The 23619-nt window shown below is 48.9% G+C and overlaps 1 protein-coding gene across 1 annotated transcript in view; it reads left to right on the top strand.

Moving 5' to 3' along the window:
* Positions 1-23619, top strand: part of PHF6 (PHD finger protein 6) — a 187216-nt gene that overhangs the window by 84728 nt on the left and 78869 nt on the right. Inside the window, 1 exon segment of the mRNA XM_029606661.1 lies at positions 17120-17253. Within this exon segment, the coding sequence (XP_029462521.1) occupies positions 17120-17253 (134 nt within the window).

The raw sequence follows: 23619 nt of genomic DNA, 5'->3' as shown, positions 1-23619 counted from the left end.
CCTTACTACAATGGCGGAGAGCGATGATTCTGAGGCGGAGCGAACTCAGCGTGACACTACCATACCTACCCGGGATGAATTCCGCCGATGGTTCCAGGATTTACGGCAAGACATGAAAAACAACAAACGGGAGATGATGGACAAAATGGCAGAATTAAGAGAGGACATGGCGGATATAGGCCGCCGCGTAGATGAGTGTGACATCCGTTTGGAGAGCCAGGAAATGCGGTTGGTTGGGCTGCAGGAACAGGAGGAGGCCCATAGCCACAGATACACTGAAATGGCCGCGAAATTGGAAGACTTGGAAAATCGGAATCGCTGGTGTAACCTGCGATTCTGGGGCATCCCAGAAATTGCACCCTATATGGACTGTGAGGTGGTGGTACGCTCCCTATGCCAGTTTTTCCTCTCACAGGAGACAGCGGGGGAAACTCTGATGCCCTCTCCTCCCGATATCGAGATAAAACGAGCTCACCGTACGCTTGGTCCACTGGCAAACAATCAACCAAGGGACATCATAGCTTGTTTTCTCCGGTTCCCCATAAAGGAAAGGATCCTGGCAGTAGCGCGTAAACAACAGTCTTGGCTGTGGGAAACACACCAAATAGCGGTGTTTTCAGGCATTTCCTCTATTACGCTTAAAAGGAGACAGGAATACCAACCGGTGACTTCAGTGCTCAGAAGGGAGAAAATCCGGTATCGATGGCTGTTTCCGACGGGCATAGCGGTCACAATTCAAGGAGCTACAACTAAAGCCACCAGCGTAACCGAAGCGGCAGCCATCTTAACATCCAACGGCTTTCAGGTTAAAGTTCCCGCGGCACCGACACAGCGCGAGAGGCCGGAGGTGAGGAGATGGCAGAGGGTAGACAATGGCGGACGGCGGCTGCGACGGAATGCCAGCGGACAGAAACTAGGAGCTGGAGAGAAGCAGAGTGGAACTTGAAGAAATAGATTTAATCCGGACATTTGGGTAATGCCTCGGAGGATGATCACTGTTGGGGGGCTAGAGCACTAAAATAGCTCGAAGGTTGCCTCCTTTAATAGTTGAACGGTATGGGACAGGTTCATGTTTGAAATGTTGAAAAGTTCAAATTTTACATAGGTCTTGTTTATAGTATAATGATCGATTCACATAATAGAATTGTAGGCTGGTATGAGGGCGTGGGAGCACTGCCACAGGGACTTCACTAGTTTCATCTGCCTACGCAGAAGCGCCATGTGGTTATTGTGCACACACCAGGGAGGGGAAGGGGGGAGGGGGAGGGATGGGGTGAAAGAATGGCTGCTGAAGGACAGGTTGGAAGTTCCTTATGTTAACAGTACAATGGTGCGTGGGGTTAGAAAACTCCAGTTGTATGGGCTTCGGGAATGGGTGGATATTTTGGTTACAGGTGAGATTACTGTTTTAGCTGCCCTGCACTTACCACCCACGCCGTGTCCAGTTCCAGTATGATGGCACTGCATCTTTTTTCCCTTAATGTTAAGGGGCTCCATACTCCTAGTAAACGGCACCTTTTGCACCAACATATCCAGGCACTGAGAGCACAGATCATATGCCTGCAAGAGACTCACCTTAATAAAAGGCACGAGCATTTGCTTAACTGGGCTGGGTTCGCATATAAGTTTTTCTCAGCAGCTAGGCCGGCGTCTAAATATGCGGGAGTCTGTGTATTATTTTGTCAAGGTGAGGATTATATTATTCACAAACATGTAGAGGATATTAATGGGCGCTATGTGCTAGTCTGTTTTGAGCACCAAGGGTCCACTTACACACTCTTGAATATATATGCTCCTAATAATAATCAGAAGGATTTTTACTCCCAGCTCGATAAGCTATTAGACAAAGAAGGAGAGGGTATGACAGTAGTAGTGGGAGACTTCAACATGACTCTTGACCCCCGAGTAGACAATTCCAAGGGTGCATTAGAGGGCTCCCGCCCCCACAGGAAAAGGTTAAAATCTTTCATGGATCATTGGAATTTGATGGATCCATGGAGACAACAGAATCCAATGGGGAGAAACTATACCTTTTTTTCGGCTCCCCACAGGACTTATTCTCGCATAGATTTCTTTCTGATTGATCAAACACTCATAGGTAGAATTGGGGATGCAGATGTACAGAATATCACTTGGTCAGATCATGCTTCCATAACCTTAACCATACGCTTTAAGCAAGATAATACAGGTTTCAAATCTTGGAAACTCAATGACACTTTATTGCGGGACGAGTTGTTTCGCCTACAGATAAAAGACGACATTCAAGAATATATCACTCTTAACAAGGGGGCACCCACTTTGATTTGGGACTGCCTTAAGGCAGTATTGAGAGGTAAATTTATTTCCCGGGGGGCGTATTTGAAACGTTCCAAACTGGCGGACCAAAGACGGATACTTGAGAAAATAGAGACTCTGGCACTAGAGCATAAACGCACGCTATCGAGTACCGCTTATTCACTCCTGCAACAGGCCAGGGAGGAATTGAAAATGCTTACCTCCGTGGAGCTGACTGACAAACTTCGAATGTTGAATTTAGAAATGTATGCCTGGGGTAATCGCTCAGGGAAATTACCAGTTAGATTTTTAAGACGTAGGCAAACGCAGAATCAAATTCTGGGGATCAGGACAACAGGAGGTGCATTGCTTACTTCCCCCCCCCCCCCCCCCCCAGACATCCGCCAGAGATTCCAGGAATTTTATGGTACCCTCTATGCTGCTAACAAGCATATAGATTCTGTCCAGATCCAGAGTTATCTCGGGAATATATCCCTGCCCGCCTTAACGCTCGAGGAAAGAAATCGGTTAGACCAAGAGATCTCACCATTAGAAATACAGTGGGCAATTAAAGACCTCAAGACTAACAAGGCCCCAGGGTTGGATGGCTATACGCCGCATTTTTATAAAACTTTCTCGGACTCCTTAACGCCACCCATCCAGGAGCTCTTTAATTCTTTGAGGGAGGGTGAACAATTGAGAACAGGCTCTAATGAAGCGGGGATTACAATCTTGGGGAAACCGGGGCGAGACCCCTCTCAATGTTGGTCTTATAGACCCATATCTCTCCTCAATCTTGACCTCAAAATACTTGCTAAAATAATGGCAAATCGGATGAATAGCGTCATGGGGAAGCTGGTTCACACAGATCAAGCGGGGTTCATACCTGGCAGAATGGCAGTGGACAATATCCGTAAAATAGTGGATTTAATATGGTGGGCCAGGAAAAAACCGTTGTCGATGGTCTTGTTATCTGTGGATGCAGAGAAGGCCTTCGACATGGTGCACTGGCAGTTTCTGTTTCATACGCTGAAGGCTATGAATTTTGGTGATAAATTCTTAACCTGGTTGACACAACTATATACAAATCCCACAGCCAGAGTGAAAGTCAATGGAATATATTCAGATGCCTTTAATATTCAGAGGGGAACGAGGCAGGGGTGCCCACTGTCACCACTACTATTTGTGTTATTTCTCGAACCGTTGGCCATCACTGTGAGAAACAGTCCGTTGATAAGGGGGGTAGAGGTGGAAGATGGGTCATACAAGATGTCTATGTTTGCGGATGACATTTTGTTTACCCTGACTGACCCATCCACATCATTGCAGGGGGCTCTAGCAGCACTGCACACCTTTGGGGAGGTCTCGGGATTTAAGCTTAATGTAGACAAGTCCGAGATTTTAAATATTACATTGCCGGGTTCTGAGCTTCTGGAGCTTCAGCAGAAATTTCAGTTCAGGTGGGCATCCACCAAAATAAAATATTTGGGAGTTTACATTAGTAAAGATCCGGCAGAGCTCTTACAGCTCAATTATCCACCCCTCATCTGTAAAATCTTTTATGACTTAGATCGATGGTCTGAATTATACCTTTCCTGGATGGGGAGGATTGTATCTGTTAAAATGAATATTCTTCCCCGGATTGGTTATCTGTTCCAGGCGCTCCCAATACCCATTCCAGATGCTATGATGAATAGCTGGCAGAAGCGCATATTTTCGTACATATGGAAAAGAAGACCTCCGCGAATATCAAAACAAGTCATGTATAGACCTAGGCTTCGAGGAGGGTTAGGAGTCCCTAATTTGAAATGGTACCTGGTGGCGTCTCAGATAAGGGCCATCTTTGGCATAGAAAAGGGGAACAGAAACAATGGGCTGTAATTGAACAAACACTATCTAGCACAACCCCGCTTGAATCCTTGATTTGGCAGCCCAAACACACACGCCCACCTTTGAAACATATTACCACACCGACTCTTAATACACTATTGGTTTGGGAGAAGTGGAAAAAGCAGTTGGTAGGGGACAGAAGGTATTACTATAGCTCCAACTTTCGGACGAATACTCGGTTTCCCATGGGTATGGTTTCCAAAACGTTTAACAGCTGGTATACAAAAGGTATTCGAGACTTTGGTAAGCTGTGGGGACTCAAGGGGCTCATCCCATTCCCCTCTTTGCAGACCACATATAGTTTACCGCCAGCAGATGTATACCCATATTTACAAATACGGCACTTCTTCCAAACAGAGAAGGTGGGAGGAGATTTGGCACTGGGTAAGATGCAATTTGAATAATGGTGCGATCAAGCGGACACATTAAGGAAGGCTATATCACAGGTTTATAACTATCTCAATAAAGACCCCAAGAACAAACCCGCCTATATGCAAGCTTGGGAGAGGGATTTAGCACGCTCCCTAACCGATGAGACATGGGATCAGATTTTTTCTTGTACGAAAAAGGGCCCACCCTATTCTCAGCTAGTTGAAAATCGATATAAGATTCTACTACGCTGGTATTGCTCCCCAGTAAAGATACATAAGTTTAGATCAGATTATGATGCTCGGTGCTGGAAGGGGTGTGGGGAAGATGGCACGTTCTACCACATGTGGTGGACCTGTCCCTATTTAGTACAATTTTGGGCAGATGTAGCTCAACTCATTAGAGAGGTACTGGAGACAGTGATAGTACCCACGCCGGAGCAAGTCTTATTGAATCTACCTTATGATGTGCCAGTAGTCCAGGGGAAACTAGTTACTTATATCATCTCGGCTGCAAAGTGCCAGATTGCATTGGAATGGAAGATACATGGTCCCCTGTCTATTGGGAAAATCCACGCCAGGTTGCATACACTCAGTCTCTTGCATGAAAGTGTGAGCACCTTTCAAGAGAGTGAGGTGGCTTCCTCTAGGAAGATATGGCAGCCGTATAAAGAATGGCAAGCTCGACAGAGCTCACCAATGCTTTAAATTTTGCAAACAGCATTTCTATTCTATTGGGTTCAGGGAAACTTCCAACACGGTTTATCATTGCAGGGTATCGGGGGGGGGAGGGGCATGAGGGGGGTAGATTCGGGTATTGAAGAAAATTGTGTTGCATAATTGTTTCAATGATGGACAATGCATTGTTTTCGACAACATACTTTTATTGTTACGATTCAGTTTGTACATGGCATTGTTCTATTATCTTTGTACACTTTCAATAAAATCATCAATTAAAAAAAAAAAAAAAAACTAGTCTCTGTGTTTTAAAGGCTTTTTTCCCTATAAGTCGCTCTCCCAAGGTTTTTCCACAAGCCATCCACACAAAGAGATACTATATGATGGTCACTATATACTTTTTCATAAAGACGCGAAAAGAGCCTTATACTACTAGCGGAATATTTATTGTATGTTGAATTCTTGATTTCTGCTTGATTGGGTCTCATTCATTTAGACTTTGTTGTTGAGCATGGGTCTCCTGTATAGCACTACCACAGTGCCTTTGGTCTGGGCTGAATTTTAAGAATATTAATATAAATGAACATAGCAATCAGTTGTCATGGGGGATTTTTGATATTCTGTTTTAAAAACAAAGCCTTCATTTTTATGTTTATAATGTGTTGTGGTAATGGGAAGTTCCCTGTACGTACCCAGATCAGTCCAGACTCCTGGGATTTGCCCCTCCTCTAGCAGATGGAGACAACGCAGTTATCAAAACAAACTCTGCCTATAAATAGGCTGATGCCACCTACAGTCCGGCAGTATTCTTCTGTCTCCAGCAGATGGGAGAGGTGCCAAACCTACAGTCTGGGCTGTGTACTTAAGTTGATTATCTTGTGTTTAGTTAGTTTAGGGGACTTTTTTGTCTTTTGTTTCTGGATTATTTCAGCTTTATTTAAAAAGAATATAAAAGAAAGGAGCTTGTGGCAGTACAGTGGTCGTTAGCCTCCCAGGTTGTTGTTAGGTTCTGAGAGAGCCATCCCATGCTGGTCTGAGGCAGCTGCTTCACAGGGTCGAGGGCCCTACTTATCTTCTCAGCAGCTGGGTGCTATACAGCTCACTCCACCCGAGGGGGATCAGCACATTGGACCACTGCCGGGCAAGTTTTATAATTTAAAAAATGTTTTGCTTTCGTTTTCTCCCGCACCGCTCTCTCTCCTTCACTCCCTGTCGCAGCGTGGTATTTGCCTTTCGTTTTGTTGTTTATTCATTGAATTTTCTTTTAATTTATTTTGTCTTTATTTTCCTGTCACGACTCGATGCCGCGTTCGTCCGTTTGCCACATGTGCGGATCGGTCCGCGCGCGGCTCTCCAGGGAGGGCCTTTGCTCGGCTTGCATCCCGGGGGGGTGGGGAGGGTCTGTCGGGAACCAAAAAAAAAAAATTAAAATGGCAAAATTAGTTAAATCAGTCTGCCCCAGTCCCAGTTGGGACGTCTGCTGCAATTCACGCTGAGGCTGATCAGTTCCTGTTCAGCATGGGAACGGGGGACCATTTTCCAGTCATTCAGGGTTGTGTCTAGTGCAGCGCTGGGGGAGGGGGTTTTACCTCCTCCTCTTTCTCCCCAGCAAGATTTTCCAAGGGACAGGGAACCTTTACAGCCTAATTCCCCTGCAATGGAGGATAGCCTCGAGGGGGCCTCTGACTCCTCCTCTTCCTCTTTTTTGTCACAATTTGTGTTATTGCTTCATAAAGCTTACAAGGAGAGGAAGTTAGGGAAGCTGCAATCTGGTAAAAAGGTCGTTTTCTCAAGGATCTAAGCCCTCTGCTTAGAAAAGGTCTACTTCTAAGGGAGGTGCGGAGCCTGCTCAGCCTAAGCATCCCTGTCAGTCAGGGGTTCCCCAGATTACTACGGATACTCCTAGTCAGGATTATGATCCAGATGACCTAGACCTACTGCCCAAGTCCCCACAGGGGGTGGATGTAGACCCTGATTTACAGCACCAAGGCACAATGCGTGGGGCGCATGCTGCAGAGGGGATGACCCTAAGGTGGTGCGCCTTTTTAGAAAGGAGGATTTGGGTCCCGAAATTCCTTCTATTTTAGCTGAACTGGGCAATGAAGGTCCTCCTGAGGAATCTAAACTGGGTGCTATGGATCCGGTGTTGCTGGGTTTGAGAGGCCCTGCTTCTTCTTTTCCATTTAATTTCTCAGCTACAGATTTGCTCTTCCGGGAATGGGATACCCCGGACCTGGGATTGAAAGTGTGTAAAGCCATGGACAAGCTATATCCTCTGCCAGAGGATGCTTTAGAGCTACTTTGAGTACCCAAGGTAGATGCGGTAGTGTGCACTGTTACCAAGAAGACCACAATCCCGGTTACTGGAGGTACAGCACTCAAGGACCTGCAAGACAGGAATTTGGAGGTGCAACTTAAAAGGATTTTTGAGGTTTCAGCACTGGGAGTGCATGTGGTTATTTGCAGCAATTTCGCCTTATGAGCGGGTCTCCACTGGATTCAGCAGTTGCAAGCTAACGCCGCCTTAACGGATGAAGAGGCGGCCCAGGCAGGTCATCTGAAAGCTTTGGTGGCATACAACGCAGATGCACTACATGATCTACTGTACACATCGGCCAGATCCATGGTTTCAGCTGTCTCAGCTCGTAGGCTCCTCTTTTGAGAAACTGGTTGGTGGGTCTCCCCCAAGTCACAGCTAGGGTCCTTGCCCTTCAAAGATTAACTACTTTTCGGTAAAGACCTGGAAGATATGATCCAATCTCTGGGGGAGAATAAGATTTGTAATTTCTCCCTGCGGTTACGAAACCAAGCGAAGAGCAGTGCAGGACACTTTGCAATGACTTCTGCAACTAGGGACCATCGTCTCAGTGCTTCCAGAGGCAAGAAGGAAAGGCCGTTACTCCGTTTACTTCATAGTGCCAAAAAAAGAGGGATCCTTTCGGCTCATTCGGGATCTTAAAAAAAAAAAAAAAAAAAAAAAAAAGTAAATAGATGTCTCCGGGTCCCCCGGTTTCACATGGAGACGCTCTGGTCAGTCATTGCCTCAGTGCACAAGGGAGAGTTTCTAGCATCCTTAGACCTCACGGAAGCAGATCTTCATATAGGCATTCGGTCAGAACAACAGAGGTTGTTTCTTCAATTTTCGGTACTGGATCAGCATTTTCAGTTTCAGGCTCTGCCCTTCAGTCTAGCCACAGCACCCAGGACATTCACCAAGGTGATGGTGGTGTTGGCGGCGGCAGCCCATCTCCGCAGGGAAAGGTTGCTGGTGCATCCTTACTTGGACGATTGGAAGATTCGTGCAAAATCGAAAGCGTTTGCTCAGGAGGCAATTCAAAGAGTACTTCAGCTCCTGCAATCGCTGGGCTGGGTGGTCAATTTCACCAAGAGCCGACTGGAGCCCACTCAGTCGTTGGAGTATTTGGGTGCTCTATTCGACACTCAGCAGGGCAGAGTTTTTCTTACCACAGAACGTATCTCCAAGCTGCAAGTCCAAGTAAGAGGTTTAATGTTCAAGCATCCACCCAGAGTCAGAGATTATTTACAGGTTCTCGGGTCGATGACTTCAACATTAGAACTTGTACCCTGGGCCTTTGCTCATATGAGGCTTTTACAGTTTGCCTTGCTTTCCCAATGGAACCCAGTCTCTGAGCTTTTTCATCTACCTTTGCCGCTTACGGAGGCAGTGCGATCCAATCTCGACTGGTGGTTGGTGACGGACAATTTAGTCCGAAGAGTTCCCCTGGAAGTGCCCGACTAGACAATGGTCACCACCGATGCCAGTTTCTCTGGCTGGGGAGTGAGGAGAGGCCTTGAATTTCCCTCACCCTCGGAGAGCCCGGACCCAGACCACGCGGCAAGTCCTCGGGAGCACCTCCGACGCCGCTCCTCCTACACGCCGCCCCTCCGCTCGGCCGTCCAGCCCGCCCACAACCCAGGCGACCAATCGGAAGCCGCGAGAGGGACCTTTAAATCTACAGCTCACCCGGCGCCGATCCTCTTCAGCGTCCCTGCAGCGTCAGCAAGCCCGAGCCAGAAGGGAGGCCTGCGCGGTCGGCGCCTAGACCCGCCGGGGTAAGGCCTTGAATTTCCCTCACCCTCGGCGAGCCCGGACCCAGACCACGCGGCAAGTCCTCGGGAGCACCTCCGACGCCGCTCCTCCTACACGCCGCCCCTCCGCTCGGCCGTCCAGCCCGCCCACAACCCAGGCGGACCAATCGGAAGCCGCGAGAGGGACCTTTAAATCTACAGCTCACCCGGCGCCGATCCTCTTCAGCGTCCCTGCAGCGTCAGCAAGCCCGAGCCAGAAGGGAGGCCTGCGCGGTCGGCGCCTAGACCCGCCGGGGTAAGGCCTTGAATTTTCCTCACCCTCGGCGAGCCCGGACCCAGACCACGCGGCAAGTCCTCGGGAGCACCTCCGACGCCGCTCCTCCTACACGCCGCCCCTCCGCTCGGCCGTCCAGCCCGCCCACAACCCAGGCGGACCAATCGGAAGCCGCGAGAGGGACCTTTAAATCTACAGCTCACCAGGCGCCGCGTGCCTGCGTCGCACGCCGAAGGAGCACGACAAAGGGGCTGGCCCCTTTGTGTGCCCCTTCGTGCAGACCCTGAGAGCCCTTGAGCACACCCTATACTACCTCCATATACCCTAATTGGAAGACGGATGGAGTTCCTCTAAAAACCAACAAGACCTCCATGCATGCTAGAACCAGGGCTGTAGACAACATCCAAGTCAGCCAGCGACATTCCTCACCAATACCTCTAACGCTCAATCTCAAACAACCAAAGCAGGACCACACATCCAGAGTCAAACGGCTTCACATGTGCCTTCATTAAAACGCCGAATTCTCCTCACTCCAAACGCCAGCAATCACTCTTATACTAACTCCTGGAACCCGACATCCACTCAACAACTCCACTCAGACGAATACAGCTTCATCTATAACAACACCACAATCAAAATGGAACAATCCTCTAAAATGTATCCAACATTCTCAATCCCAATCATACATCACAGTTTCTTACAGAAAAGAAATCTAACTAGACAAGTACACCTTCGCAACCTAAAATCACTCACCCCAATCCTAATAGCTCCGATAACCCAACTACTAGGCCTCACCCTATTCACACTAACGCTATTCAATGCGCAATCTATAACTAAAAAATCACTAATCCTCAATGACTACCTCACCGACGCTAAGCCAGATATTTGCGCAATAACAGAAACCTGGCTGAAACCTACAGATACTGCAATAATAAACCAACTACCGACGCTAACCTACGACATCTTCTCCCTTCCTAGACTGAAAAAGAAGGGAGGGGGAATCCTCCTTGCAACAAAAAAAGACCTCAGATTCTCACACCATCCAGTCCACTCCGATACTAAACTTGAAATTGGCTTCTTCACATCACTCCAACTACAAATCCTTCTCATCTATGCCCCAGCAGGACTCTTAGAATCTGACATCTCACCCATCATAGAAATAACCACAACACTCCTCAACCTGGACACACCAGCAATAATATTAGGAGATTTCAATCTACACATGGATAACCCTGATCCCTCCCCCAGCTGCCAAAATCTACTACTAGCATTCTCAGCAATGGGCTTCACCCAAATAGTCAAAAACCCGACACATAAAGCAGGACATACGTTGGACCTGATCTTTATCAACAAAGGCATAAAATCGTCTTCCCCACCAAAAAATATGAAGGTACCCTGGTCGGATCACTCCCTGATTTCTACCTCATTCTCACTGGAAAAATCTATTGCCCCTCATACAACTACTCCCTCCTTTAACTACAGAAAATCTTGCCACCCCGACGACCTCACCAATCAGCTAACCAAACACCTTCCTGCTATAGTTCTCACCGATCCCAATACTGCCTTACAATCCTGGAATACTATCACAGAATACATAGCCAACAAGCTCTGCCCTCTAACAACAAAAAAATCCCACCCAGACGCCTCCAAAAAACAACCATGGTTCACCGACGATCTCAGAAGGCTAAAACAATATCTAAGACAAAAGGAATCTAACTGGCGGAAAAACCCTAGTGCTAGCACACTCTCAGCCTACAAACTCACGCTACAACAATACAAGGCCTGCACCTCCAAATCAAAAAGAGACTTTTTCGCCTCCAAAATTCACAACTTAGTCTTTGACGCGAAAGCTCTATTCAACTATGTTTCCTCCCTCACTCAAATACCCTCACCAGAATGCCCTAGTAATCAAGCTCAAGCCAAAGCAGATGAACTCGCTCTCTTCTTTCAAAACAAAATCACGAATCTTCTTACTCAACTTCCCTCCAATATCGCCCCCCCCAACACCAGCTCTAATGCCTCACATCAAAAACATTCATCTAGAAATGTTTGAACTTACTTCTTCCTCCGAAATCCAAACCATGCTTAGTAGAATGAAACCATCTTCGCACCCGGCAGACCATATACCCACAAAACTTCTCCTCTCAATACCAGACACCATCTCCAAAACATTAGCGGACATCATCAACTGCTCGCTTTCCCAAGGTTCCTTCCCAGAAGACCTCAAACAAGCCTCACTCAAACCACTTTTAAAAAAACCCAACCTGGACCTAAAAGACCCCAACAACTACCGTCCAATAGCTAATCTTCCTATCATAGCTAAGATTATGGAAAGGCTTGTGAACACCCAACTATCGGACTTCATTGAAGACAACAAAATTCTATCCGCCTCCCAACATGGATTCCGCAAAAATCGGGGCACTGAATCCCTACTTACCTCCCTTACAGACCTCCTCATCTTAGGTACAGACAAAGGACAATCCTTTCTATTGATCCTTCTGGACCTTTCAGCAGCTTTCGATACCGTAAATCACGCTATCCTCATCAACCAGCTAGCTGCGATAGGTATCTCTGGTTTAGCGCTCTCCTGGTTCAAATCGTTTCTAACCAACAGAGGCTACAAGGTAAAAAATCCATAATAAAGAATCATCACGCCAAGACTCGACCATCGGAGTCCCACAAGGTTCCTCTTTATCCCCCACACTCTTTAATATTTACCTTCTACCACTCTGCCGACTTCTTACCAACCTCAATTTAATACACTTTCTCTATGCAGACGACATTCAGATCCTGATACCCATCAAAGAAACATACTCAAAAACCCTCGAATACTGGGAATCCTGTCACCAAGAAATCAAAAGCCTCCTCAACAGCCTAAACCTGGTACTAAACTCTGCCAAAACTGAAGTTTTACTCATAACTCCTGACAACAATCTCACAGCCTGTCTCCCAACCAACCTACAAACCACTCATGTGAGAGATCTAGGTGTGCTAATCGACAATAAACTGAACTTCAAAGCCCACATCAATAAAACCACCAAAGACTGCTTCTTTAAACTGCAAGTCTTAAAAAGGATAAGACCACTATTCCATGCCAAAGACTTCAGAACCATCCTCCAAGCCCTCATTTTCTCTAAACTGGACTACTGCAGCTCTATTCTACTTGGCCTCCCCTCCTCATACACAAAACCACTCCAAATGGTTCAAAACGCAGCAGCCCGTCTACTGACTAACACTAGGAGAAGAGACCACATCTCCCCAGTTCTACAAGACCTCCACTGGTTACCAATCCATTTCAGAGTCATTTATAAATCCATCACCTTGATATACAAAATCATTCACCAACATACCATAATCGACCTACAAATTCCGCCCTGTTTACACAAATCCACAAGACCAACCAGGGAAGCCTACAGAGGATGCCTCATTGTTCCACCCACGAAAACCACTAAGCACAGCACCTTAAGAGACCGAGCCCTTTCCACAGCAGGACCACCGTTATGGAACTCCATCCCTCCAGATCTCAGAAACGAACCATGCCTCCTAACCTTTAGGAAAAGGCTAAAGACATGGCTTTTCAGGCAAGCCTTCCCGAACTCCACCTAACATGCACCACCAATAATTTCTCTGCTCAGAAGCTGTATATATTGGACTCCATATTTACATTGTACATTTGTATATAATTAACCCTCTCTATCTCTCTTTATTTCTTACAATCCCAGTTCATTAGCCCTTGTTAATTGTAACTGCTTCTTTTCATCACGTTTTATTATGTTTTTTGGTTGTATTCTTCGCACCCCTGTTTTCTGTAAACCGACATGATGTGAACGAGTTCATGAATGCCGGTATAAAAAAACCTTAAATAAATAAATAAATAAATTATGCCAAGGGAAATCGGTACAAGGACTTTGGTCTCCCAACTAATCTCTCTGGTCGATCAATCGACTGGAAACCAGGGTGGTATGGTTGGCATTGCAAGCATTCCATCCTGTCCTCCAGGGCAAGTCGGTCAGAATTCTCTCAGACGATGCGACCATGGTGGCGTACATCAGTCGCTAAGGAGGAACCAGAAGTCAACCGGTGGCGATGGAAGCTCAACAATTGATCAGCTGGGCAGAACTAAACTTGGTAAGCATAGCAGCGTCTCACATCGCTGGCATGGACAGCATGCAGGCAGACTTTATAAGTCATCACCGTCTCGATCCCAGGGAATGGGAATTGACGGATGCAGTTTTTCAACTCATTTGCGATGCATAGGGCACGCCCAGCATGGATCTCATGGCGATGTTTCAGAATGCCAAAGCTCCACGGTTCTTTGCTCGGCGGAGAGAGACTGGAGCAGAAAGGGTAGATACCCTAGTGCTGCCTTGGCCCACAGAGGTTCTTCTGTACATCTTTCCGCCTTGGCCATTGATCGGCAAAGTGCTCAGGCGGATAGAGATTCATCCTGGTAGCTCCAGAATGGCCGAGACGTCCCTAGTTCGTGGACCTTCTCAAGCTTGCCGTGGAAGGCCTGCTGCGGTTTCCAGTTCTCCCGGACCTGCTGCATCAAGGGCCCGTTTGTTTGGAAGAAGTAGATCGCTTCTGTCTAGTGGCATAGCTTTTGAAAGGCAGAGGTTAAGTCGCAAAGGCTGTTCTCTGGCTGTAGTAGCCACGCTCCTCTGATCGCGTAAGACTTCTACCAGTCTCACGTATGTTAGAGTATGGAAAGGTTTTGAGACTTGATGTCTGGACCGAGAGGTCATGCCTACCCAGTCTTCAGTGTCAGATATTCTGTTTTTTCTACAATCCGGTCTAATAGTTTGTCATGTAGTTCCCTCAGAATGCAAGTGGCGACGCTTGGTTGTTTGCGTGGATCCGTTCAGGGTGTAGCGTTAGCCGCACATCCGGATGTAGTTCGTTTTCTTAAGGGAGCAAAACACTTGCGTCCTTCACTTCGGCATCCCTATCCGTCATGGAGTCTGAATTTAGTCCTCACTGCTCTTTGTTCGTCACCTTTTGAGCTCTTGAAGAGAGAGACTCTAAAAGTTCTTACCTTGAAGGTGATTTTTCAGGTGGCCATTACATCGGCTCGTAGGGTGTTGGAACTCCAGGCACTTTTCAAGTAGGGAACCCTTTTTGCGGATTTCGGATTCGGGAGTTTCTTTAAGGATGGTTCCGTCTTTCTTGCCAAAAGTGGTTTCCTCTTTTCATGTCAACCAATCGGTTGATCTGCCGGCCTTCATGGAGTTAGACCGTTCGGATCCTTTGGCTGGTGACTTGCGGAAGCTTGATGTTCGCAGAGCTTTGCTGCATTACCTAGCGGTTACCAATTAGTTTTGTGTGTTTGACCATCTCTTTGTGCTGTGGAGTGGTCCTAAATGAGTCCAGCAGGTGTCCAAAACTCTATAGCTCGTTGGCTAAAAGAGGCTATTAGTTCGATCTATCTCCTTTGGGGTAGATCCCTTCCTACAGGTCTGCGTGCCCACTCTACTCGTTCGCAAGCAGCATCTTGGGCAGAGTGTCAGATGGTATCACTGCAGGAGATATGCAGGGTGGCTACGTGGAAATCCTTGCATACGTTTGCAAGACATTACAGACTGGATGTTCAGGTTCCAGTTGCGGGAGGATCTGGAGAGGGAGTGCTTAGAGCGGGCCTCTCCAGATCCCATCCCAATTAAGGAAGCTCTGATACATCCCAGGAGTCTGGATTGATCCGGGTACTTACAGAGAAAGGAAAATGAGTTTCTTACCTGATAATTTTCGTTCCTGTAGTACCACGGATCAGTCCAGAATCCCGCCTATCTCAGACATGAGAGAAAAGGAGAGTCCGCTCGGTTCTTATATATTATCTTATTTCAGATTGGCAGAGTTCTGAATTTTGTCCTCAATTGGTTCTCAAGGTTCAGGTCCTGGGAGGGTTCAGTGGACCGGTTTGTTTTTTACTGTATATAGTTATAATGGTTTTGAGATTTCCATTCTGCTTTGACATTGAGTAATACTGCCGGACTGTAGGTGGCATCAGCCTATTTATAGGCGGAGTTTGTTTTGATAACTGCTCTATCTCCATCTGCTGGGGGGGGGGGGGGGGGCAAAACCCAGGAGTCTGGACTGATCCGTGGTACTACAGGAACAAAACTTATCAGGTAAGAAATTCATTTTCCTTTGATTCCTGATGTTATTGTATGCATGAATTTTCAGTAATGCCATCAGAAGTCCAAGCCCCACTATTGTAAGACTGCTGGAATCTGTTACAGGTAGATTTGGGAAAGAGAAAAAAGGGTTAATTTTTAAAATGGATGCTTTTTCTAAAATTCCAGCCACCTCTGGTAACTGATTGATGGCTTAATTTACAGTAACATTCTTAAAAAAAACACAGAGCTTTTCCTTTTAAGCACATTTGGGTCTTTTAGTGACACATGTTTATTGCAATATCAGATCCTTGGAGAGGTTTGGTTTAGATTCTGAGCACTAGCCAAGTTTGAAATGTTGGTCTAGTAAGTTTATACTGAATACTCAAATGCACATGAGGACTACCACACTTATCATTTTATTTTAGCCTAACATATTTCAAAACCCAGGGAATTAGTATCAGAATATTTGTGCTCAATTGTTTAGGCTCTTGCCCTTACAGGGCTACAACCATTTTCATGTAGTAAGGGTGAGGTAAGTTTAACATGTCTTTGAGGGTAAAGCTTTACTCTGAGTCCTGTTCGAAGGTGTTTACTATGGCTTTCAGTATCTATTGCAATATTGAAGAAATGTGAAATGGCCACTTCATTCAGCTTTGTTCCTAGAATCTGGAGCTGAGTTTCTCAATATTAGTTCCCAGGATATGTGTAGATATATTGGTGTAATGTCATCCACAAAACCCTACACAATAATGAGATTCACTGGCTTAATGGCTCTCTCTCCAGTTTCATATCCCCAACAGGCCTACCAGATCCGCCTACCTAGGGACTCTAACTGCCCCCTCACACAAAGCTACCCAGCTCACTTCCACCCGAGAACGTGCTCTCTCCATCGCAGGTCCTACTTTATGGAACTCGATGCCTCCAGACCTACGCTTGGAGCACAGTCCAAACACCTTTTAAAAAAAAAAAAAAAAAAGTTAAAAACCTGGTTGTTCAAACAAGCATTCACTTAATCCCATCCTAGTCTCTGTCCTCACCCCCCCCCCCCCCCCCCAGGTTCCATAACTCTAACTATGTAACCCTATCACTACCTAACTTTCCTATAGCCATCTCCGGTAATCCCCAAATATTATACATTGTCACTACATTTTGCTGCAGCAACTAGTGCTTTTGACTGTCATACAGTTATGTAAATATAATATGGTAATATATTTACTATCTCAACAGTTATTTAAGTTTGCTGTATTCTTCCTGGTATTACTCTCACTTGGTCCCTTAGACCGTTCCTCATTCTCACCCAGTTCCTTACGATTCCCTGTTAATTGTAACTTTATCCTTCCTTTCTCCCTACTAGTTTTTTGGCTCCCCAGTTGTATGTGAACCGATGTGATATTCATTTGAATGTCGGTATATAAAAGTTATAAATAAATAAATAATGTCTAGAGGTTTTTAAAATATTTTTTTTGTTACAGAAATGTACTCTCTGCAGTCAGCTTGGTGCCACTATCGGATGTGAAATCAAAGCCTGTGTCAAGACTTACCATTACCACTGTGGAGTACAAGACAAAGCAAAATACATTGAAAATATGTCACGAGGCATTTACAAGTAAGAGTCGTTTGAGAAGAACTTTGTACAGATACCTGGCAAAAACATAGATCCCTGTAATATTTATAATTAGGGGTTGTTTTTATTTAGCCAAGTAGCTTTTTGGTCTTCTTGCTCAATCAGAGCTGCCAACTGTTGAGCCTTCATTCACAACTACCAGAACTTTTCCCCATGTCATCTTATCTCCCTTTCATATAGCCCAGCCATCATGGCCAACAGTCCTCCTTTTGGGCTTAGATAGTATTTCTGGAATCTGGCAGACGTATCCCCTTAACAAGCCACTAGATGTTGCTGTTGCATGATAGCTAGGGCCTGCTCCTCCTACCAGTTTGCCTTCACAATATATAAACAACCAAGATTAAACAGGAAGGGGCTGATGCAATACAGTGTGCTGAGCCTGGCGCACTGTATACCTGCTATTAAGTTCACTTAGAGAATAGCCACTGCCATTAGCAATGGTTACATGGAATAGACTTAGTTTTTGGGTACTTGCTAGGTTCTTATGGCCTGGATTGGCCACTGCTGGAAACAGGATGCTGGGCTTGATGGACCCTTGGTCTGACCCAGTATGGCATTTTCTTATGATGTTATAACCTGGAGTTGGACGCGGGTTGTAGGGGGTACTAACTAATCCCCTTCCCTGTACGTACCAGGATCAGTCCAGGACACCTGGGTTGTGACTCCGCACCAGTAGATGGAGACAGACTAAAACTTGTGGGCGGAGCATATATGCCCCTGTGCCAGTCACAGCCCCTCAGTCTTACTCTGTCTCCAGTAGGTGGTACAGGTCTGGTCACAGCCCTGTCGGGCCTGATTCTGGTTTTGTTGTCAGGTTCGCTTTTGGCTTTTATTTTCTATTAGGCCTATTTGGGTTTTTTTCTGCAAATTGGGGTTTTGTTTAATTGTTTAGTTTAGTCCCGGTTGCCCTGCCTCCCTGGGGAGTTGAGGTCCTGAGGGGACTACCCTCCCCAGGTTGAGGCCGCTGCTAGGGTCGAGGACCCGGCTGGTCTAGTAGCAGCATCAGGGGTGACACCGGGGAGCCCGGTTCACTCACCCCTGCAGGACATAGGGCTCTTCAGTACCAGGGACAGCGTTTTTTTCTGTAAAAAAAAGAAAAAGAAGAAAAAAGTTTTATTTTTATTTTCTGTCGGCTCTCCGTTTCCTGGCGTTGCACTCCGTTCCGCTCGAGGGGGGGGCGTCGCCGTTTTCTGCCGCGGTGATTTTCTAATTTTTTTCAGCATCCCTCATTGTTTTTCGGCGCGTACTTTTCTTTCCCGTGGTTTCAGCCATGCCGCGCGGCTCGGCGCGTGCGCATCTCTCCCGGGACGGCCTTTGCTCTGCCTACGTCCCGGGAGACGAGGGATCATTGGGGGCACCTTGGGGGGGCCCGTTCCCGGGTGGCACGATCGCTGTCGCAGGTGGGGGGGAAGCCCCTGACAGGCCTTCTGATCCTTTCCCGATTTCCACGGGAGTGGTGGCCATCTTGTCCACCGGCCGGGTAGTGGCGCGTGAGACGGTGGGGGCCTCGGTCTTGCCCCCTGAGCTATCCCCACAGCGGGGTGCGGCGGGGGAGGGCCCCTCTGAGGGGCCCCGGTCCCGGGGGACTTCGGAAAACGATTCCTCGGATTCAGGCGAGTTCTCAGAGGATTTGGCGCTTTTGCTGCGCAAGGTGCTCCGATATAGGCGAAGCAAGCGCAGCCGGGGGGACGCCTCGCGCGCGCGGGTCCACCGGTCCCCGCCGAAGAAGAAGCCGGCCAGGAGGCGGACCGGAGCAAGCGGCTTCCGCAAGGGGTGCCGCAGGACTCGGAGTCCGAAGAATCCGCCGGGGCGGACACGGAGGCCTCTGAGGAGCCCCTGCCGGGGGGCCGGGACGGCAGCGTCAGATGGCTCCGCGCAGCCCAGTACAGGGAAAGGAGCACAGGCCGTCGACGGGGATGACCCCAAGGTGGTGCGTTTGTTCCGTAGGGAGGAACTGTCGCCGCTTATCCCGGCCACTCTCCAGGAGCTGGGGATTGAAGCCCCTCCGGTGGTGGTCCGCCAGGAGGCAAATATGGATCCTGTTCTGCTCGGGCTCACAGGGCCGGCGGTCGCTTTTCCTTTTCATTTTTCGGCCACGGATATCCTCTTCAAGGAATGGGATACTCCGGAGTTGGGTCTGAAGGTCAGCAAAGCCATGGACAAGCTTTACCCTTTGCCGGAGGACGCGCTGGAGCTCCTCCGGCTTCCAAAGGTGGATTCGGTGGTGTCCGCTGTCACGAACAGGTCTACCATCCCGGTCACGGGAGCAACAGCCCTCCGGGATATTCAAGACCGAAAGTTGGAGGTTCAACTCAAAAAGATTTTCGAGGTTTCTGCCCTAGGAGTGCGGGCCGCCATTTGCACGAATTTTGCTATGCGGGCTAGTCTGCGCTGGGCTCAAGTCCTTCAGGCGAATGCGGATCTCTCTGCAGAGGCTTCTCAAGCAGACAGGTTGGAGGCGGCCATTGCCTATGGGGCTGATGCTCTCCATGATCTTTTGCGCACCTCAGCTCGCTCCATGGTGGCAGCGGTGTCGGCGCGGCGTCTTCTTTGGCTGCGCAACTGGGCAGCGGATGGCTCCTCCAAGGCTCACCTCGGGGCATTGCCATTTAAGGGGAAATTGCTATTCGGCAAGGAGTTAGACGATTTGATGGTTTCCCTGGGTGAGAATCGAGCGTTTAAGCTGCCGGAGGATAGGGCCCGGCCGCGATCTTCCTTCTCAGGAAGAGCCCGGTTCCGGGGGCCCAGGAAGTCCAGACCGCAAAGATCCTCTGGACCCGCGTATAGACCGTCCTCCTCGCGGAACGCTCAGTGGCAGCAGTCCTTTCGGGGCAAACGTTTTGGCCGGCAAGGAGGGGCTCCGTCTGGTGCGGGGTCCAAGCCTTCACAATGAAGTTCGGCCGGCCCATTCCTCCTCGCGTCCTCGGCACGTTGTTCCAAACGTGGGGGCGCGTCTCTCCTTCTTCCTCGAGGAATGGGCCAGCATGACGTCGGATCAGTGGGTCCTCGACGTGATAAGACACGGCTACGAGTTAGATTTTGCTCGCATCCCAGCGGACAAATTTCTGGTCTCACCCTGCAAGGATCCCAAGAAGAAGGCGGCGGTGCTAGACACCATCCAAAGACTAGAAAGCTTGGGAGCCATCTCTCCGGTTCCGGCCGATCAGTACGGCAAGGGCCGTTACTCCATTTACTTCATAGTCCCCAAGAAAGACGGCTCTTTCCGCCCCATTCTGGATCTGAAGGGAGTCAACAGATGCCTTCGGGTCCCTCATTTCAAGATGGAAACCATTCGTTCCGTGATCGCGTCAGTGCGCCCCGGCGAATTCCTGGCGTCCCTAGATCTCACAGAAGCATACCTTCATGTGGGCATCCATCCAGCGTATCAGCGGTTCCTGCGGTTTTGCATTCTGGGCAGGCACTTCCAGTTCCGGGCGCTCCCGTTCGGCCTGGCGACAGCGCCTCGGACATTCACGAAAGTGATGGTGGTCGTAGCGGCGCAGTTGCAGCGGGAAGGCCTGCTGGTTCACCCTTACCTCGACGATTGGCTGATCCGGGCGAAGTCTCAGAGTCTGTGTCGGCAGGCGGTGGCCAGGGTGTTACAGCTCTTGCAGACCCTGGGCTGGGTGGTCAACTACAACAAGAGTCATCTCGACCCTTCTCAGTCCTTGGAGTATCTTGGAGCCCTTTTCGACACGAAACGAGGCAAGGTGATTCTCTCTCAGGAACGAATATGCAAACTGCAGTCTCAGGTTCTACGTCTTCTGTCGCTACACCGGCCATGAGTCTGCGATTACCTGACGGTTCTGGGATCTATGGCATTCAATCTGGCGTTAGTCCCTTGGGCGTTCGCTCATCTACGGCCGCTGCAGTCCTCATTGCTTTCCCGCTGGAAACCGGTTTCAGAGGAGTTCTATCTACCTCTACCTCTCGAGGGGAAGGCGCGATCCAGCCTGAGCTGGTGGCTGGATTCCACACATCTCTCCTGTGGCGTGTCCCTTATGGTGCCCGACTGGACGGTGGTGACCACGGATGCCAGTCTTTCCGGCTGGGGGGCAGTGTGCCAAGGGAAGTCGGTTCAGGGTCTGTGGTCAGAGTCGCAGACCCGGTGGTCTATCAACCGGCTGGAGACCAGAGCGGTCCTTCTGGCGCTGCATGCCTTTCTACCCCTAGTACGCGGACGGGCGGTCCGGGTATTGTCGGACAACGCTACCACCGTGGCTTACATCAATCGCCAGGGCGGGACAAGAAGTCCTCTAGTGGCGGAGGAGGCGCGGCTCTTGATGCTCTGGGCAGAGCGGCATCTCAGCCATCTCGCTGCGTCCCACATCGCAGGAGTCGACAACGTACAGGCGGATTTTCTCAGCCGTCACCGCCTGGATCCCGGAGAGTGGGAGCTGGCGGAAGAGGCGTTTCTCTTCATCTGCAAGACTTGGGGAACGCCCCACATGGATCTGATGGCCACGTGGCACAACGCAAAGGCTCCGAGATTTTACAGTCGACGTCGCGAAAGGGGCGCAGAGGGAGTCGATGCGTTGGTGCTTCCCTGGCCGGCGGGAGTGCTTCTGTATGTGTTCCCACCGTGGCCCATGATCGGCAAGATTCTGCGGCGCATAGAATTGCACCCGTCCAACGTGATCATGGGGGCGCCGGAGTGGCCGCGCCGTCCCTGGTTTGCGGACTTAGTCCAGTTGTCGGTGGCTGCACCCCTTCGACTTCAGGGGTTCGCGGGGCTTCTTCGGCAGGGCCCCGTCTGTTTGGAGGATGCGGATCACTTCTGTCTCGCGGCATGGCTTTTGAGAGTTATCGGTTGAAAAGAAAAGGCTACTCGGATGCGGTCGTTGCTACGTTGCTGAAATCCAGAAAGCAGTCTACATCCCTAGCTTATGTTCGGGTCTGGGTCGTCTTTGAGGAATGGTGCGTGGAGCGGGGTCTGGATCCCACTTCCGCTTCTATTTCCGATATTTTGGCGTTTCTCCAGGCGGGGCTCGCCAAAGGCTTAGCGTGCAATTCCCTTCGGGTTCAAGTGGCGGCGCTTGGGTGTTTGCGAGGTAAGGTCCGGGGAGTCTCTCTGGCTCTTCACCCGGATATCTCCCGTTTTCTTCGGGGGGCTAAACACCTCCGTCCTCCTTTGCGCCTCCCTTGCCCGTCTTGGAACCTCAACTGGGTGCTCTCTGCCTTATGTTCTGCGCCGTTTGAGCCCCTGAAACGTTCTACGCTCAAGGATCTCACGTTAAAAACTGTATTCCTGGTGGCGATTGCGTCGGCCCGTCGTGTTTCGGAATTACAGGCATCATCCTGTAGGGAGCCCTTCTTGCACATCTCCGATTCCGGGGTTTTCCTTGCGGTCGGTTCCTTCCTTTCTTCCTAAGGTCGTGTCGGCTTTCCATTTGAATCAATCGATTGAACTCCCCGCTTTCGCGGTTGGGGAGTCTTCGGACCCGAAAACGAGAGACTTGAGAAAGCTAGATGTGCGGAGGTCCCTTCTTCGCTATCTTGAGGTTACCAACCCGTTTCGGGTGACGGATCATCTGTTTGTATTGACTTCGGGCCCAAAGAAAGGTTCTGCGGCGTCCCGCACAACCATTGCCCGTTGGCTCAAGGAAGCCATTGGTTTCGCGTACATTCTGCGCGGAAAATCGCCGCCGGTGGGTCTTCGGGCTCATTCGACGCCGTCTCACGCTGCGTCTTGGGCGGAATCTTCTCAGGTGTCGCCTCAAGAGATTTGCAGGGCGGCTCCCTGGAAGTCGTTGTATACCTTCATTAAACATTACCGGTTGGATGTTCAGGCTACTGAAGCTGGGGGTTTTGGAGAGAGGGTACTCCGAGCGGGACTCTCTGCTTCCCACCCTCGGTAAGTTGGCTCTGGTACATCCCAGGTGTCCTGGACTGATCCTGGTACGTACAGGGAAAGGAAAATTAGTTTCTTACCTGATAATTTTCGTTCCTGTAGTACCAAGGATCAGTCCAGGATCCCGCCCGCAGTGCTGCGCTATAGTAACGGAGAGTCCGCTCATTATTGTTTTCAGTGCGCTGACCCCTTGTTTATTCGTTCTCCCGGTTGGAGAGTCTGGTTCCTGTAGGGGTGTTGGAATTTTTTTCCGTTTAAATAGCAAGTTTGAATGGTTAGCTATGGTTGCCTTATGGCTTTTCTACTTTGACATTACGTATGACTGAGGGGCTGTGACTGGCACAGGGGCATATATGCTCCGCCCACAAGTTTTAGTCTGTCTCCATCTACTGGTGTGGAGTCACAACCCAGGTGTCCTGGACTGATCCTTGGTACTACAGGAACGAAAATTATCAGGTAAGAAACTAATTTTCCTTTATGCAATAAGGGGATTAGTG

Source organism: Rhinatrema bivittatum, chromosome 6 (genome assembly GCF_901001135.1).
Source record: "Rhinatrema bivittatum chromosome 6, aRhiBiv1.1, whole genome shotgun sequence".
Taxonomy (NCBI): domain Eukaryota; kingdom Metazoa; phylum Chordata; class Amphibia; order Gymnophiona; family Rhinatrematidae; genus Rhinatrema; species Rhinatrema bivittatum.
The sequence above is the reverse complement of the archived record's forward strand: the minus strand, read 5'-3'. Positions and strand labels throughout refer to the sequence as shown.